The 17,982-nt window shown below is 48.8% G+C and overlaps 1 protein-coding gene across 50 annotated transcripts in view; it reads right to left on the bottom strand.

The window, feature by feature from the left end:
* SORBS1 (sorbin and SH3 domain containing 1) overlaps positions 1 to 17,982 on the bottom strand; it is a 226,192-nt gene that overhangs the window by 21,515 nt on the left and 186,695 nt on the right. For 45 of the 50 annotated variants that reach the window (XM_082722034.1, XM_082722037.1, XM_082721990.1 and 42 more), the window contains 7 exons: positions 17,338 to 17,510; positions 14,579 to 14,664; positions 11,297 to 11,464; positions 7,719 to 7,765; positions 3,663 to 3,777; positions 3,383 to 3,508; positions 1,503 to 1,697 (listed from right to left, as the gene is read on the bottom strand). In XM_082722034.1, coding sequence (XP_082578160.1) covers positions 1,503 to 1,697; positions 3,383 to 3,508; positions 3,663 to 3,777; positions 7,719 to 7,765; positions 11,297 to 11,464; positions 14,579 to 14,664; positions 17,338 to 17,510 — 910 coding nt within the window. Of the gene's footprint in view, positions 1 to 1,502; positions 1,698 to 3,382; positions 3,509 to 3,662; positions 3,778 to 7,718; positions 7,766 to 11,296; positions 11,465 to 14,578; positions 14,665 to 15,315; positions 16,792 to 17,337; positions 17,511 to 17,982 lie in introns of all 50 variants that reach the window. The other 5 variants (XM_082721996.1, XM_082722014.1, XM_082722022.1 and 2 more) reach the window with 2 other exon arrangements.

Here is a 17,982-nt window from a genome sequence, read left to right on the forward strand (position 1 = left end):
GAAGCAAAAAGGTACAAGAGTCAGCATAAAGAAGAGAGGAGGAAAATAATCACAAGGGATATACAAAGAGGAATGAAATGCAGAGGACGAGGACACTCCGGTGTCCAAATAATGAAATCGTTTGGGTAGGCTGGAGAGAAAGTGGGATGTGGCTGTGTGCACGTGTGTGCACAGTGTGTGCAGGTGGAGGAAGGGGGGAAGCGAGGGGTATGGAGACGGGAGAAAGGAGTCCATCGGGGTGGTTACAGACGGCCCTGGCACGGTCTGTGGAATGGGACTTTCAGAGGGACACACTGGAAGCCGCCCACCCCGCCACACCCCACCCCGCTCCTGCTGCCACTGAAGAGCCTTGACCCACACCACGAAGGGAAAAAGGTGCCCTGCCACAGTCCTGCCCCTTCTTTGGGCTTTTATTCTCTCTAGAGTACCCAGCAAAGAGCCTTCCAGAGATGGATATGAGCAGTGGAGACATTTTGTTTTATAGTTGTGCTTGGCTACAGTGAAGTGAAAAATCTCGCTGAGTTCCTCTAATTACTACGAAGCAGAATGGCCTGCACGGACTCCATGCCCCCTCCCCGTGACATCGCAGGAGATGGAGCTCGCTGTGCAGGAAGCCCTGGGTCAGCCCGTCTAATGCCTTCTGCCAAGAACCATCCCCGGGGTCAGGGATGGGCAGGTGGAAGGAAGTAAGGAGAGGATGACAGAAAAGAGGCACCATCCCAGTGTCATCCTGGGTCCAGGTCCGGGTCCCGCTCTCACACTGCTGGCCATTCTCCCTACACCTTACCACGGGGGTATGGTCAGTGGCCTTCACAGGAAGTCACCCCACCATGCCTCTTCGGAACCCAAGGTCCTAATTCTTTCTTGGGGAAGTGGGGATGGGTTGGGAATAATTTATGTATTTTATAAAACAAGTCCATTTATAATAAACGTTTAGGGATGCAAACATCTTACTATGCCTGTAAAACTACTTCCTTTTGGCCCAGCGTAAACAGGGACGCTATCTGTTCCTTTCCCAGCCTAGTTCCTGCTTGCAAACAATACTCTGGATCTGGTCTGTCTGAGGATGAGGGTGCGAGATTCTCTCTTTCAATCTTTGCCTTCTGCAGGGGGGCCTTGACCAGTAAGATGCTGAAGAGAACCGGCCTGAGTCACGGTATGTATTGGACAGCAGTGGTCCTCAGACAACCAGCTTCACGCAGGATAGGACGCTCCTAGTTTTGGACCCACTGCTAAAGTCTCTCATTTCTCTGGCCCTAAGCATGTTATCCCCAGAGCCATCACCTTAAGCTCTTCTTTTCCCCAACATAATAGTTGTCCCTCCAAGTTCTCGAAACATGTCATTTGTACCCATGAAAACAAACCCTGGTGTGTACCCTCTGCATGACTGCAGGGAGTTCCTAATCACAGTGCTGCAGAGCCACCCCAGAGGGCCTGCGTGCCCTCAGCACCGTGGACGGGTCGTGAGGAGCGTGAAGACCAAGGACGAGAAGTCTAGGTACCTGCGGGCTCGCGGTGCCGCTGCGACTTGGGGAGGAGGAGAAAGGCAGGTCGATGTAATCCACGGGGTTTTTCACGAGGGGCCGCTTGATCACGTCCACGTAGGTGATGGGGAAGATGCCCTGCCGGGACGTCCCTGGGATCCTCCCTTCGTACCAGTTCTCGTCCACCTGTCGGAGCAGCGCGATCCTCTCGCCCTGCAAGACACGGCAAGGACGGGTCCTTGGGCCACCACGCCTTGGCAGGTCTGAGGCCCCTGCCTGCACCCTGCGCCAGCCTTCACTGTTCATCACATCCTTTGTTCAGAAAAGCCTCCCTGGCTAGACTTGGATAAAATCAGTATCGCAGAGATGAGGTGCTGACAGCGGGAGAGCTACCTGGAGGCTGGGAAGTCAAGCTCAGTTTTCACACACGGCAGCAAAGGAGAAGGTCAGAGTCATCCCCCCAGCTAACAGCCGGATGGAGGGGTTTTGCCTCACTTATCACAGAATCGATATCCGGTTGTCTCCAAAAGCAAAAGTTTGGGAGGGTTATCTTTTTTCCTTCCCTTTTAGAACTTTGTTTTCCCCTGTACCATTATAGAAAAGTAATAAAATCATACATTAAGTGGAAAATAAGTATTACTCAGATTAACACTTGGGTAACCACAGTTAATATTTTGATATATGTATTTCCCAGATTTAATTCTGTGCATGTAAATTAGACTTGCAACATATTTTTCTTATGAAAACTGAGCAAGCACTATATTTCACTTTCCAGCCTTCTTTTTCATCCTTACGACACAGAGTTAAACCTCCTCCTTTATCAAGAAATAGAATTCTAGGGGCGCCTGGGTGGCTCAGTGGGTTGGGCTGCTGCCTTCGGCTTGGGTCATGATCTCAGGGTCCTGGGATCCAGCCTCGCATCAGGCTCTCTGCTCAGCGGGGAGCCTGCTTCCCTCTCTTTCTCTGCCTGCCTCTCTGCCTACTTGTGATCTTTCTCTCTGTCAAATAAATAAATAAATAAAATCTTTAAAAAAAAAAAAAGAAATAGAATTCTATGGTTTTAATGCTATGGTAGCAATAGTGTTAGAGCCCACCGCAAGCTTTTCTCTGACACACACATGTAATGACTTAATTATTGGTCTCCCAGTACTGGGCATGGAGGGGGCTTCTCTTTCCCATAAGGTAGTTCATCTTTTTCTTTCTTTCTTTCTTTTTTTTTTTTGAGTTCATCTTTTTCTAAGGCACATGTTCACTTCCCTAAATCCTCACTAAAATTAGTAACTAATAACTTCAGCAAGCCAGAGAGTTTTGACATGGGAAGACAGTGTCTGCTTGCTGGGAAGAAAGGTATCACTGCACAGCTCACTCGTGTGCCAGGCGAGCACGCCGAGTCCTGGAGGGTACCAACCAGATGCCATGCTTTATGCTGAGGGCTTCACAGAGGTGGTTTCCTTGAGCCTTCTTAAAACAGCTCTAGGATAGGGTCATTTGTCTTCATTTCACCTGTGAGCAAAGGGCAGCTTGGAAAAAGTCTTTAACTTCCCAGAGGTGAGGTTGACTTTTGGCTGCAGAGGACTTGTTCCTCTCCACTGGGCCATCGGAATATGTCGTAAACCTAGTCACGACCACTTTCCACATTATGGGGTGCTCAAGAGGTCTAAGACTCCAGAAACACCGCCTTTAATCAGTGAACTCATGTGACTAAACTTTGAGAAAGCCTAGGGTTTATTTTTTAAATCCCTCACCTCAGAAAATTCTCTACCTGCCCTTCCTAGACAGGGCACAGCTCTCGGGCACAGGAACGGTACCATGAGACGAGTACATCACCGTCGTGCCTCTTCCCTCATGAGAATAGGGCCATCCAAACAGCCCCAGGGCCGAGAAGAGAGGGTGCTTACCTTCCTGAAGGACATTTCTACTTGCGTATCACCATTGAAGTTGAACTTGGCAACAGCTTCTCCGTATTCCAAAACCTGCACCGGCGCCAACTTCTTGGGCTGAGCCTTCTCAGCAGGAGGAAGAAGCTGAGAAGGGAAAAGAGCCAGAGGAGAAGGAAAAGAGAAGAAAGCGAGGGGACAAGAGGAAGGGAGGAAACAAAAAAAAATACAAGTTCTTGGTAAGGGCGTGGTGCGGGGGCAGGACCGGGCTGTCCTGGGGAAAGAGAAGAGGTGACCGTACCTCGATGTAGGAGCGCGGGAAGATGCCCACCCGGCCGTGGTGCTCTCCTTCGTACCAGTTCTGGTCGATCTGCTTGTAGATGTACACGATGTCCCCCTTCTGCAGAGGAAGCTCCCTGTCAGCAGAGGTCAGAGCACGTCAGCATACGAGATCGTGGTGCCTCTCGCAGCGTGAGATGAGGACACGCCACGTGTTAGCGAAAGGAGACTCTGACTGAGGTCAAAGGGGACTAATCACAGAAGGGGGGGCTCCATATCCGGGAGAGAGAACCCCGCTCTTTAGGAGGTTATATCTCTTTGGGCCACTTTTCAGTCTTCTGTGGGATGGACGTTGACCTTCAAACCGGCTCCCCACTCTAAGGTGCTCACAGGCCTTACGCGTTTGTTGTGGGTTTTCTCAAGGTATTTTTTGTGAATGCTGGTCTTACGCTCAGAATGTCTACGCAACACGGAACGATGCGCCCAGCAGTCTCAAGTGATGTCCAGTAAGTGACAAAAGTCTCCCTGTGGATGCTTTCATTGTCTTTACTACCCTTCCATGCCGAAGCAAGGCATGCTTTCATTGCTGGAAATGACCATCAAGTTACTTGTGAGAGGCTGACATCCCCATGTCGTTCCGGCCGGCCAGCCCAGCCAGCCACGTCACCCCCCCCCCCCGCCCCATCCGTCTATCATCATGTAGTAGAAAGGCTCTGAAATTAGCCAGATCCGGGTTTAAAACCCAGTTACACCATTTACTAGCTCGGAGACCTGGGGCAAGATATGGAATCTCTCAGAGATACTTTATCTGAAAATAGGAGCTAAGTCAGAGTTGTTGGAAAAATGTAGCAACAAACTCAAAGTAAGATGCCCAGCATGGTGCCTGTTACAGAGCTAGCTTGGGAAATGGGAAGTCGCTACTTCCTTTTTGACATGGGAAGAAACCTTAGAAAGAAAAGTGGATTTTCCTTAAAATGTTTGTCATGTATTTGTGCAACTTTTCTGTCTCCATCCATCCCTTTGCTGGCCTTAATAATGATGCTGTTAACCTCTAATCAGGGTTCCTTCTTAAAAAAAAAAAAAAAAGAGAAAGAAAAAGATAAATTATAAGTAAAATAAAAACCCAAATGAGGATAACAATTGTACCAATTACAGCTTGAAAAGTTTTTTGAGTTAAAAAAAAAAAGACCTAGATCTTTTCCATTTGCATCAAACCAACAGCAATGGAAAGAAAGGCTCTGAGTGCAATTTGGAGGGGGCAGGCCTGTGTCCTCTGCTGTGTGCCAGAAGTCCCACGGTTCTGCGAGGGACGCTGGCTAAACAATGGGGGCACATCTGGAAGACTTTACACAAAGTCAGCACTGTGCTGAGTGCAAGAACAAGGCAGCCTTTGTGGCTCTTGCACTGGTAGACCAGATTCTAACCTTGAGGAGGGTGAAGGAGATCTGGGACATTTGTCTCTGTAAGAGAGAATATTTGCGGCCAGTTTTTTGCTGTAACTCTCCCTGGGCATGTTTGAATTCCCTCCTCTCTTTACCCCCCAACCATGGACACATGGCTGTGCTGGACCCTCAGCATATACACTCCTGCTGGAGACGCTCTCTGCTCTCCCGCCCTCAGTGACTCGCAGCTGTGGAGACTCGCAGCTGTGGAGACGGGTGAGAGTGTCATGGCCCCCCAGTAAGCAAGGAGGAGGACAGCTCCTGGGGGGCTGAGAGGTCTGCATCCAGCCTTCCTGCACTGTGGACCTCATGCCCATCTCCCGCAGAACCTCACCGCAAGGTCTGGTGGTAACAAGGTTCGAGAAACAATAATACGATACACTTCAGATCTTTTCTGGAGTGTCCCCATGTATATTCTCAGCACAGTCGAGGCTCGGGTAAGTCCTGCAGATAAGAACCCTGTTTAACTTCGTTGACTTGAGTGCTCCTACAGAACACTTTTTTGAGTAACCTACTATGGAGAAAAGTAGAACCCCGTGATTAAAGATGTTTAGAAGATCCAAGTCAATGGATCTATCATCTACTCCTAAAAAAAAAAATGTTTTATTAACTTTTCTGGGAGGGAGCAATAACAGCACCGAGCCAGGAGGAAGGACTCCTCTCTCCAATATTAGCACCATTTTAATTCTTTTTTTAGAGAGAGTGTGTGTGCGCAGGGTGGGGAGGGGCAGTGGGAGAGGGACAGAGAATCTTACGCAGACTCCACACCCAGTGCAGAGCCCAAGTTGGGGCTCGATCCCACAACCCTGAGATCATGACCAGAACTGAAATCAAGAGTCAGACATTTAACTGACTGAGCCACCCAGATGCCCCCAGCATTAGCATTATTGATAAATGGTGACAATTCCATCTCAGTCAGCCTTCCCTCTTCTATTGGACAAAGATGCTCTAAGGAAAAAATTGTTCAGACTTTTTGATGAAACCTACATAAATATGATTATCATCACAATACCATTCAATGACTACATGTACCTCTCTCATTCCAAAGGAAAAAGGGAAAAAGGTAATATTAATTTGTATAACTCTGTTATCTTCTCTTTGGTTAAAAAGAAGGGACAGGGGGAGATGCTGACTTTTGTTACGTGGTGCAAAATGTTTTCTAAGTATTACCTCAACTGCCCTGCAAGAGTGGCTTTTTTTTTTTCCATTTTATTTTATTTTTAAAAAATACTTTATTTATTTATTTGACAGAGAAAGAGACACAGGGAGAAAAGGAACACAAACAGGGAGAGTAGGAGAAGGAGAAGCAGGCTTCCTGCTGAGCAGGGAGCCTGATGTGGGGCTTGATTCCAGGACCCTCGGATCATGACCTGAGCTGAAGACAGATGCTTAATGACTGAGCCACCCAGGCCCCACTATGTCCATTTTATAAATGAGGAAATTTGAGGTGGAGGTCGGTGACTTGCTCAGAGTCACAGAGACAGCAAGGGGCACAGTCATGATTCAAACACAGGGCTTCCTGACTCTAGAGCCCATCTCTCCAGTACACTAGACTGCCACTTCTAATTAGCTAATGAGCTAAAGGACTGGAGTAATTACAAACAAACCCAACACACCAGATTTGTGCGTAGTTCTAGAGACTGTGGCCTGGTCACTCATTTTGTGTTGGAGGATATCAAAATCCTGGCTGAGTAGTCTTCTCCATGGCGTTACTCAGTGACCAGTGATGAAGAGCTTTCCCTCTCATCACCGAGAATGGAGATGTGGGGGGCCTCCCATCAGCAAGACAATGGGATGACTGCTGGTTATTGTTGCCAATGGAAACTCATGGTCCATTTTAATCCATAATTAGATAGGAAATGAGTAGGTTCCTTCTAGAACCTAGTCTTTGGTAGCATTTTCCAAATTCCATTCCATGGAATAGAAAGGCTTTCTGGTCATCCAAATTTAGGTAACACTGGGTAAAATAAGCTAATCAGGTTTCTTCATTGAAAGCCTTCTAGAGCCATTACTATGCCAATAGCAAAGTCTCTTTGGGAAGGAGGCACGGGAGGTATAGACATAGTGTGCAGTGGTTCCAAGGCTCATTTCTAGGATAGAAGACAATTTTTAGGAAATATTTTACAGAGCTAGCCCTTTGGGGAACATACTGCTCTCCTGTGTGTTCCCACAACGTCATCAGACGTCATAGCGAAACTAATAAAGTTATCATCCTAGACACTGGTTCTGGTACCTCCCATAGAAAGAGTGGGTCAGATTGAGCCACCACTTCATCAAGCAAACAGAGTCCCTGGATAAGAGGTGGCAGGTGCCCCAGTGGTAGAAGCTCAGGCTCTGGCACTAGGACGCCCAGGTTTGAATCCCCTGCATCTATCACTGACCAGCTTCGGGAAGCTCCTTAACGTCACAGCCTCTCTGTCTCCCTATCAGTGTAATGCGGATAACAACGGCCCCAGCCCCAGAGGGTTCTGGTAACCACTGAATCAGTTACCATATGTAAGAAACGTGAATGGCACTTGGCACGTAGGAAACTCTATAAATTACTGTTTTTAATCATCGTTGTTTTTCTCCATCTCTTTACAAGTGAGCTGTGTTTCAATAGAGGCAGTTATAAAAAACAAATTGGTGGTACTTACTTGAGGGTCTGAGCTTTAAAGTCAAATTTGGCTCTGGCAGGTCTCATCTAAACACAAGAAACAGTGACAATTTAAAATCACAATTTATGAACAATGAAATGGACACATTTTCAAAAGTTTCCAGAAAGCAAAGCAGAAAAAGTCACTCTAACTAGTTCATTCTGGTGTAGAAATCTGGGCAAAATTCCACTTATCTGACCTCAGCAGAACACTAGATGAATGTTTGATCAACTATGTCATGCATGAGAATCTCCCTAAGGAAGCCAGATTTGGGGAAGAGATGCTTTGAAAAGTCCCAAAGCTGCAGCGCTGTTTCCCCAAAGCTGACCATGGCTATTAAAAAAACAACACACACACACCAGTCGGCCAGAAGTCCCAGACATTCCTACTCTTTGGGGGACATCTTCTATTCGCCTGACTTAAATTATGATTGGCAAGTGGACGAAACCCTCGCTCCCCCTCACATGACGTCATCTTTGACTCCATAGATTTCTCACGGCCTGTGAGATCATCCCAAAAACCAGACAAAGCAAGCCCTGAGTTCATGCTCTTTCTCCAAAGCTTCCCTTCCTTTTGGGTAGCCCTCTCCTTCCAGACTCCAGGCCTGGAAGTTCTCCGCACACTCCAGTTCCTCGGGTCTGTCACTCAGTCACACCAACCCTCCCTCCAGAACCTTCCACAAATGCACTCAGCTCTGACCTCTAGCTCCTCCACTCACAAAGCTTCCTTTGACTTTGTGCCCTCTTTACTTTCATCTACTGTCACTCAGGAGCACAAATAACATTCCTCAGATACTTCCGTCCATCACTTCCTTGCTTTGAAGTCGGCTGAAGCGCTCAAGTATCCCTCGGATCAAATCTGAATTCCTGGTAAGGGTTAAGGGTTTTGGGTAATTTCTCCCCAATTTCATATACTTTCTCTTCAATATTTGAGGACAAAGTGGAGAGGAAAAATGTGAGACTCGGTGAGAAAAAAAACCTGGTATTTAAATGCTCTCTCAAGCTTAGTTTTAGGTCCTAAACCCATCAGTGATATGTCTCCTATTTGCAGGCTCCTTAAGCTGAGATCTTGTAGGAATTTTCTTAAGGATGGTGAATGTCCCACAGGAATTTCTTTTTGCATTTTCACGTTGATGTTTTACCTCTATCTATCTGTTCACATATATATTAGAGGCCAACTGAATGTCTACTTTACAATCCATGCCACCCAATTTCAATGCCTGCATTTGAGTCTGTGACCAAAGAGCACAGTTTAGTAGTTGTAAGGGAATAAGAAAAGAACGGCTGTTGACTTAACGATAAATGACAAGTTCATGGGAGAAGGCCAGATAACCAACATTGTAAGATGAAAATTTCACAGTGATTCCAATTAAAAAAGAAAAAAAAAAAAAAAAAGATGGTCATTACCCAAGGAAAGTCAGCTGTAGAGCTGTGAGAACTTTAAGAAACGTATACCAAACAGCACCAGATTCACACTTTGAGTGGCAACTGAATTTAGGCAGAGGGATATCACCTATCCGTTATGTTAATTAAGTTTTACAAGTGTGTAATTAACTACTTAATCTGTAAATTGGCTTAGGCCAATACTGGGGAAAACAAATTTATTTCCACTAAACAGAAGCCATATGTTACTCAAAGTTCAGAAAAACACTGATTCCATGGGGCTGTTAAGACATATTAGGAATCTTCATTGCTTATGCAAAGCAGCATCTCCCTCTTCACCTGCCTCAGCCTCCCTGAGACTCCATCTGTCTACCCCTCCCCTGGCTCCCACAGGACTGTGTCACCTGTCATAGCAGAGACCCCCCCACTAGACTCCCAGCTGCCCAAGGGCACAGTTTAGGTCCTGTTTCCATTTCCATATGGGGCCTCGCCCAGAGCTAGCGGTCACCCACATTCTACTCAGTGAGGCTGGAGTACATCTCCACACCCCTGTGCACCTGGGACTTGCTGGTCTCTGTTCTCCCACACCTGTCAGTCAACGTCCGGGGCAGTGATCCTCAAAGTGGGGTCTCTAAACGGGCATCATCAACGTCACCTGGGAACTGGTTAGAAAGGCCATCCTCGGGCCCCACCCCACAATTAGAACATCTGTGGATGCAGCCCAGCAATCTGTATTTTAACAAGCCCCCGGGACATTGTGATGACCGCTTGAGTTCGAGAATCACACTCGAGAAGGGAGACGAGGTGGGTTAGGCAGTTTGCCTGCCTCTCTCCAAGGCTGTTCTGCCCCAGCGGCATTTCTGTGCACACGTATTACCCATCCATGTATCTGTGTAGCCCTGTGCCTCGTGTGTTCCCCCCTTCCCCATCACTAGCAAGTGGGTAGGTCTGCGAATGAGGAGAATCCTCAACAGAGCCTTCAGAGTACGGGGTTCTGAGGAGCCGAGGGCTGAGGGCTGGGTCTGCCTTTCCCTTGCATCTGAGTCAGCACCTGCTAACTTCTGCCTCTTCTCATCACGGTTTCCTCTCTCTCCACCACCTTAGAGTGTCCTTCCCTGTCCCTGCTTTTCTTTCATTCTGGTTCTCTTTCCTCTCTTTGTCACAGAAAGCTTCCATTTCTTTAAAAACAAAACAAAAAACCATTTGATGAGAATAGCCAGTGCCTCTGTCACTCAAACGTGGAATCATGAATATTAATCTGTTACACTGAAAGATTTACAAACCTGTCCATGCTTTCATGTCACTCCCTTAGCTTCCTCTGAAGCCTCAGACACACACACACTTCCCCAAAAGGAGCTAATCCTTAGGGGACCCCAGGGGCCACACGGCAAAACACATTGTGAGGCAAACAGCAGCATCTGGCCGGGGTAAGAATTTCAACATGTCAGCCTCCGTGCAGGAGGCCAAGGCCTGCATAAAATCACTTCAAAGATCTGTGCTTTCTTCCTGCCTTTTATAATATTAAGCTTTGTAATCTCAGCTGAGAAATGTCAAAATTAAGGGAACAAATGAAACGTCTCTCAGAGAGCTCTCTTACCCTCCATGGGCTTATCCTAACCCCAAAACTCCTTGGGTTTCAAAAGTCTTCAGTGAGGCTCAGCACTGATATAAACACCTTATTCAATTAATTCATCATTTGATCCCGAGCGGCAATAATATTCTCTGATATTTGGGGCTATTTGGCGTAAACAATGCACTGCTCGCTGACTTTTATAACAACCTTCATGAAGCCGCCTCTTTAAAGAAGAAACTTCTAATCGCTCGTGGGACAGCTACTAACGCGCGCGCAGACTGAGGTGCAAGGCTTCTAGGCGGGCACAGGCAGCACAGTGTCACCGTACAATGCAGGATGTGGGGGGCTGGAGTCATGACGGCAGCCGATGCTCTAGGCATGCATGGGGTGGGGGGTGCGCCAGCAGATCCCGGGCCCACAGCCAGGCATGCTTGAACATACAGAGCACAGGACATGATGGGACTCGCGTCCGTGACCAGCCACAGAGCAGCCGAAGCAAGCCTACGGAAGCCGGGGTGACAGATGCCATCTGGAGAACTAACTCGGCCTACGGAGGGCCGTGCTGAGGGGAGGCGCGGGCATTGCTTTGGGTCAAGCAGCAGATGGAGGCAACCAAAACAGACCTCTGACCCAGATTTCCTTTTGGCCGTATCGTCTATATTGAGGAGGTCCCCAAAGCGCTCATTAGTGATAAACTGATGGTGCGTCGGGATGACGCCCGTGTGGCGACGAGCTGCGATATCGGCCTCTTCTTGCTCACGCTTAAGTCGTCTCTGGTCCGCTAAAAGTTTCTGCCATGAAATTGCATAAAAGGGGCAGTAAATCATCCGGTGCAGGGTGTTGGAAAACTGCCAACGCAACAACTAAGAAGCAAGGGACTGGGTGAATAGTGGGGACACACGGGGGGTCGGCGTGGGAGGGGCTTCATGGCCACAACTCCTGCGTCCCCCTGCAGCCGCACCCCACACGCTCTGCGGAGGACGGAGGCCGCACCACGCAGGGGACCCCAGGGGGAAGGATGAATTCCAGACAGTTACACTGTCCAGAAAACTATCTCCCGGCTCAGTGAAGAGCCTCCTGATCCCAGTACATGGCCCCAAAATCCAGGCCCTCCCGGGGCGGCTGCCGGTGGGGGTGGGGAGCCATAATGTGGAGCGTCTACAAGCCTGCTGGGCTGAACGCGGGGGGCTGGGAGAGCTCCCCTCACCTCACTTAGGCGGTGGGGATTTCCCAGTGTCTTCCCATGGTGGGACCAGGGATGGCTGATTCCTCCCACCCAGATCTGGGCTCTGACTAAGCCAGAGCTATGGAACTAGGTCATTTTTTTGTACTTCCGAGTTCTGTTACTCTGATATGCTCCAGAGCAGAGCCGCCCATTTCAGAAACTATGCACCCCTTCTCCGAGGCTGGCCAACCCCTCCCCTGAGCACAATGTTTAGGGGGCCTTGGCACACGCACCAAACGCTACTTACGTGACTGACAGACATCATCAATTACTTGCTTACTGTATGTTTTACACAACTATCTCATTAGGTGAAATGAGGCGGAGTATAAAGGAGTGATGTAGAATAGAAATATAAAAGATGAACTAGGAATAGAAACACCTCAGTTTAGAAGAATCATGCTCTCCTAAGTTAAGGAAATAGTCATCTACTCCTATTCTTAAAGACTTCTTTTTCTCCTTCTATTTTTAAAGGCTGTTTCAAATAATTAAACAATGTTGCATTTTACCAAATGTCCCTATGTCCTATTAAAGTGACCCTATGGAACAGAATTGTAATGTGTTTTCTTATTCTATACCGATCATTACATTCCTGGGGTTACCATTCCTTGTAGAAAAGCAGTAATGAGGACCGGTAATTCTTAGTATTTTCAATAAGGCATTTGTCTCCTTCCAACAGGCAATTTAATGCCTCATGTGACACCCAGCCCCAAAGGATGGTGGACCTGATTTTCCCATCTTTCACCAGGGACTATGAATAATAATCAAGAAACCACTTCTCAGATGGCTGTGGATGTCAAGGGCTCAGGCAAGCTGTTGTAAAGACTACCTGAGGAAAGACATGACACGGTGCTTCAAAAAGCCCAACACCGCTGAAAGGGCACTGGCCCAGGAATGTGGAGCCCTGGTTTCTAGCTGTTTCTAGCTGACACCAGAGGGTGTAAGTTAATTTGCTGTGTCACCTCCGGCAAGTCACTACCCCCTGGAGTCCTTTCCTGGCTTACACAATAGGCTTGGCGACTAATGTCCCTTCCAGAACTGACATATTCTCATTTTCTGAAATGCCACGATCATCAGTAATTCATAAGTTTTGCAAAAAAAGCTGCCAGGACTGACCCTCCATTAGCTGGAAGTGTGAGCTGTTTCTGCAGCAGTGGGGAGGGACTGCTGTTGGAGGCTCCTGTGGCCCCCTGTGCTTGGGTCACTGTTACATCAGATCAGTGGAAGTGGACAGCGAAGGAAGTGGACCTGGTGCCTGGATCAGACCTCAGCAAATCCACCATCCCCACAGTTTGACGACAGAAGCCAAATGCCATGAATAAAGACACAACATTTTTAAGGATCTGGGAGCCAGTGTTATTCAGGGAACAAGCTGCTCCCCTTCTGAACACACCTTGTAATAGAGCAACTGCTAAGCCAACTAAGTAAAATCTGCCTCCCATGGGGTAGGCAGGATTCTAGCACAGCGCCTTCCATGCTGGATACTAGTGTTTGTACTAATAACATGAATGTCATCTTCCTCCACCTTATATAGGTGGGAACCTTGTATCCTAGGAACAGCGACTAGAAACAAAACGGTCTGTGGCCTGATGGACACTCACTGTGTTTGTCACCTGTTCTTATAAATAAGTCTGCACATCTCACGCTTTCTTCCTTCTTTACCCGGATTATTTTAATGAATTACTGTCTGTTTTATGCCTGCATGGGGGCAGAGCTACGGTCTTTTCGTCTCGGCAGCCATAACTATTATCATTCAGCCCCATTCAAGGTCAGCCTTACCCTAAATCCTTAAGGAAAGTCCACCTCAACTTGGAAACCTTTCAATGATACAGAACGCAGGAAAGGGGCTTCAGACTTTATGGGGAAAGGGACAGAGCTGTGTATACATGGTCAAAACAACTGTTCCACCTCCTAACTTGATACAGGAAAATGGTCACTGGAGCTGGTTTGATCTATAGGACCCTTCCTGCTAGGAATGCAAAGTCCAGAAAGCATGCCTCAAAACACCACTATATCACAACAGAAGCTGGTGATTTTGCCCCTTTAGCTGATAAGCGCAATGGCCTCTTCTGAAATCCCAAGAGAACACACTCCTTCCCCAGGCATTCCATTTCCGTGTGGACATTTCAGCCGTGGCTAGGAGAGGTGCGTTCCCTGAAGTTCTGGTGGGGGTTTCCCAGGATCTATGGGGGTAGCTCTTCTTCTGAGTTAAAGGCAACTTCTTCAAATTGTTTTATAAAATGTATTACGGTGGTCATTATGTATTATTTTTTAGTTTCCTTTCTCCTGCTGCATACTCCCCAAAAGGAATTGTGCTTTGTGCCAACAGAGGGGTGGGCAGGACTGGGGAAATAGGTGGGTGGGTTTCCCTAGAGAGTAAGAAGGCAGGGATGGGGAAGAGGAGAGCAAGTGGCACCAACTCTGGGTCCCCCTGCACGGAGCTGAAGGCAGTGGCGAACCTCCCCTGCAGGGACGCTAGTGGGACTTGGCACTTACAAACTATTGCCTGTGGGGAAATCGGTCCTAGAGAGCTGATGCCACATAAAAAGCCATTTGTGAAGACACCAATTTTTGCTCCCTATTGCTAGGTCACGTCATCTCTCTGACAGATGTCTAGAATGTTGGCTTCCTTCATTTTTTAAAATCTGCCTAAGAGCTAAGAGATTTTCAAGATGCCATTTACCTCTTTATCATCATGACGCCTCCGAATAAATTCTTCCGTGGATTCCAAATAATCAGCAGGTATAAAATGCCTTGGTGACTCCGAATCTTCAAAACAACAAAGTAGAATTAAAACGTGCCAGGATTTAGCAGGAAACCAGACTGGGATTAAGATTTCACCCTTCAGCCATTATCCTTACATTCACAGTCGTGGATTATAGACCAACACTCAAATTCTGAAGAAGAACCAAATCCTCCCCCCTGCAACACCTTTTTGAATTTACTTGTAAGCCAGTTTAATACAAAGAAAACTAATCAGAAGGCAACAGGTGAGTGGAGAGAGGACCTTCTGTGAAAAGTGTCCCTCCTAAGAGGCGTGCAGGATCTCACAGGGACACACCGTACACGCACACACACACAGGGCCACTGGGAGAGGCTGCCTCTCAAAAAACCACGGGGTGACTGAGGATTGGTGTGAACTCCAAGGGGTTCGAGAGTTCACATGGGCGAATTTCTCAGCTGAGCTAAACGGCCAATTTTTCTTTCGAAACAGAGTTTGGTGGTTAGTCTAAATGACATGGGGGGCTTTGTTTTTAAAGAAGTGCAGCCACTACGAGCCATGATTAATTGCCAAGCAAAACAAACAGAAAACAAAGGACAGACCAGAAAATGAGCACCAAGGGCACACGGGAAGAGGGGACAGAGCAAGCAAGGTGGAGAGACGGGTGAGGTGAAACCGGGCAAATACACAAATGCCACCTCCGAGGGACGTTCCCAGTTCACTGTGTGGGTTGTTGTTCCTGTCCAGGCCGGGGTCTGAGTACGGCACGGAGTTGCCATTATGAAAGGCCCTCAGGCAGTCATCTGGGACTGCGGGTCTCCCCTGAGGGGGCTCCGAGATCCGGCCCAGCCTCGCCATGGTGTGTCGGGAAGACAGGCGTTTGGGAACCGAGGGCTTCCCCCCAGAGGGGGTCTCGTCCTGCTGGGGCTGGCTGGGGAGGTCTGGCTTCTGGCCGGCCTGAGGAGCTGAGAAGTCACCAGGGGGAGGCTGCCTAGGGTGGGACTGGAGGGGCTTTTTCAATCGGAAAGGGAGGGGGCTCATTAGGTAGATGTTCCTGAGGAGCGTGCTCCTGTCCCCCCTGAGATCTGGGCGCCAGTCAGACTGTCTGGACGTCTGCTGCTGCTCGTGCTTTCGGATGGTGGTGAAGCGGGTGTAGGAGGCCGGGCAGGTGCCCTTGCACTTGGTGAGGCGGTGCTTGGGAAAGTCTCCGTGGACACTGCTGCTGCTGCCCTCTCTGCTGTCGCTGGAGATGTTTGAACAGTGGTCAAGCTCATCGGAGCAGGCGGAGAGGGGCTCAGAAGGCGCAAGGCCCCTGAAGCCCAAAGGGGGCTCGACCATGTTGCTGCATGTTGGGGTGGCATAGAGCCCCCCCGGGTTCATCCCATCCAACTCCCGGGGTCGCAGCTTGGTCGACTCTAGGAGGGACTCAGCCGAGCGGGCTGAGGTCAGGCCACTCCGGGACAGCACAGGCGTGGGGGACTTGCTTAGCCTTCCAGACAGGTCTAGGGACGGCATGGACCTCGACCGCTGAATCAGCTGCTCAAATGCTGTGATGCGGGAGGAGACGGTGTGCTTGGGGATGTGTTCCGAGCCCTCCTGGCTAGAGCCCAGCTCTCCCCTGGCCAACGCCAGGCTGTTCCTTTCGAAGTGGGAGGCGAGGTCTCGCACGCTTGAGGAGGAGATGGAGCCCAGGAAGAGACCGGCTCGGTTGATGTGGTGCATGTCCCGGTATAACATGGTGAACTGCATCCCGGCCTTTCTGGAGAGAGGGCAGGGCCTCCTGGTGCCAGTGCCGTATTCCTGGAGGCTCACGGTGCTGCTCGACTTGCTGTCCCACTCTCGCCGGGAGCGCGTGAGCAGGTTCTCGATGCTCCCCCCCACTCGGAGGGGGAGACCTCTTTTGGAATCATTCAGAGACAGTGAAACACAAAGGTTCTCACAGCTCTGAGCCTTTTCTGCCGGCAATAAGACACTCTTCTGTTCCTGTAAAAGAGCGCTGGGAGCGGAGAGCCTGGGTTTGAATTTGGAGGGAAGGATTTCCGAAATGCAGGCCTTTGCAGCGGACAGGGGTTTCTTGTGCTTACACATGGGGCCTAATGCATTGCTAGAGCTAACCGTTCGGCTAGGAACTGAAGATGAAGAAATCATGTGAGCATTCCCACCTTTACGATCCACTGGAAAGCATGCAGAATAAAATAAACAGACCCATTAGGTTAAAGCTGAAAGCTGCTTTAAAAAAAAAAGAAATAAAAATAAAAGGGAGAGGTTACATGCTCATTTGTCTTAAGGGTTTTTGTTTTGTTTTGTTTTGTATTTTAATTTCCAGTTGATGTCCGGAAGCAAAATAATCTGTGCTGCAAAGCAGGTGCAAAGATGCAACGAAAAATGGCCACCCTGCTGTGAGTTACGGAAGGCTAAGGCTTAGCTACGTTCTAAGAAGAGGGAATCAGAACGAAAAAGAGAGAGAGATGCTTTAGGGAGAGCAAGGTTGGGATTCGAAGGAAGGGAAACTAATACCAGAAAGAAAAATGGCCGGTGAAAAACTGGGGGAGGGGGCTCAGACGGCTCAGAGGCCTGGAGATAGACCTGCACAAGGCAAAGGATATCCCAGGAGCTGGAAGTCACCCGCTGCCGACACCCCGACACCGGGCCTGGATGGGCGAGAGGCATCTGGATGACCGTGTGGCCGGGTCAGAGCCCCGCAGGCTTCACCCAGTTACCTTTAGTGGAGGCTGAGCTGGAGGGTCGCTTGAGCCCGCTCAGGCCCTGGAGAGGGATGTCTCCACCTTCCAAGACGCTCTTATAAATCTGCCTCTCATTCTCCAAGCTAGCGAGATCCCCAGGAGCCCCATCTGATTCCCTCTTCACTGCGTGGAAGTTGGAAGAATAGATACTGAAGACAACGTGATGTTAAAAGAGGGAAGAGAGAACAAGAAAGAACGGGACTTAGAACGTTTGACATTTTTCTTGAAAGCACATTACCACCCGAGGACAAACAATACCCTTTTTCGGATCCTAGTCAAGCACTGTCCTTTCTAAAGGGTGTTCAAACCCAAGGGTGGCCCCAAATGCTCCGGAATCTGCCCCAAAAGCAAAAGCGCTGAGAAGACCGCATTTGTGCTTTAAAAGAGGACCTCTGAGAAACTCTGCCTGGGGGGGGGGTGGGTAGGGAGGGTTCTTGGGGAGGGCGGGGGTGGGAGGGTGGTTGCTGCTGGGGGCCCGGCAGGTGCACACGAGACGGTGCAGCCAAGGATACGAGGGGCAACTTCAAGGTCACCACCTGGATTATTTTTCTGGGTTACTCTTCACAAGCACTTTGGCTGACAGAACATGGAAGTCAACCATTTTCCTGGGTCTCCGGGAAA

The sequence above is a fragment of the Mustela nivalis genome (genome assembly GCF_964662115.1).
Source record: "Mustela nivalis genome assembly, chromosome: 2".
Taxonomy (NCBI): domain Eukaryota; kingdom Metazoa; phylum Chordata; class Mammalia; order Carnivora; family Mustelidae; genus Mustela; species Mustela nivalis.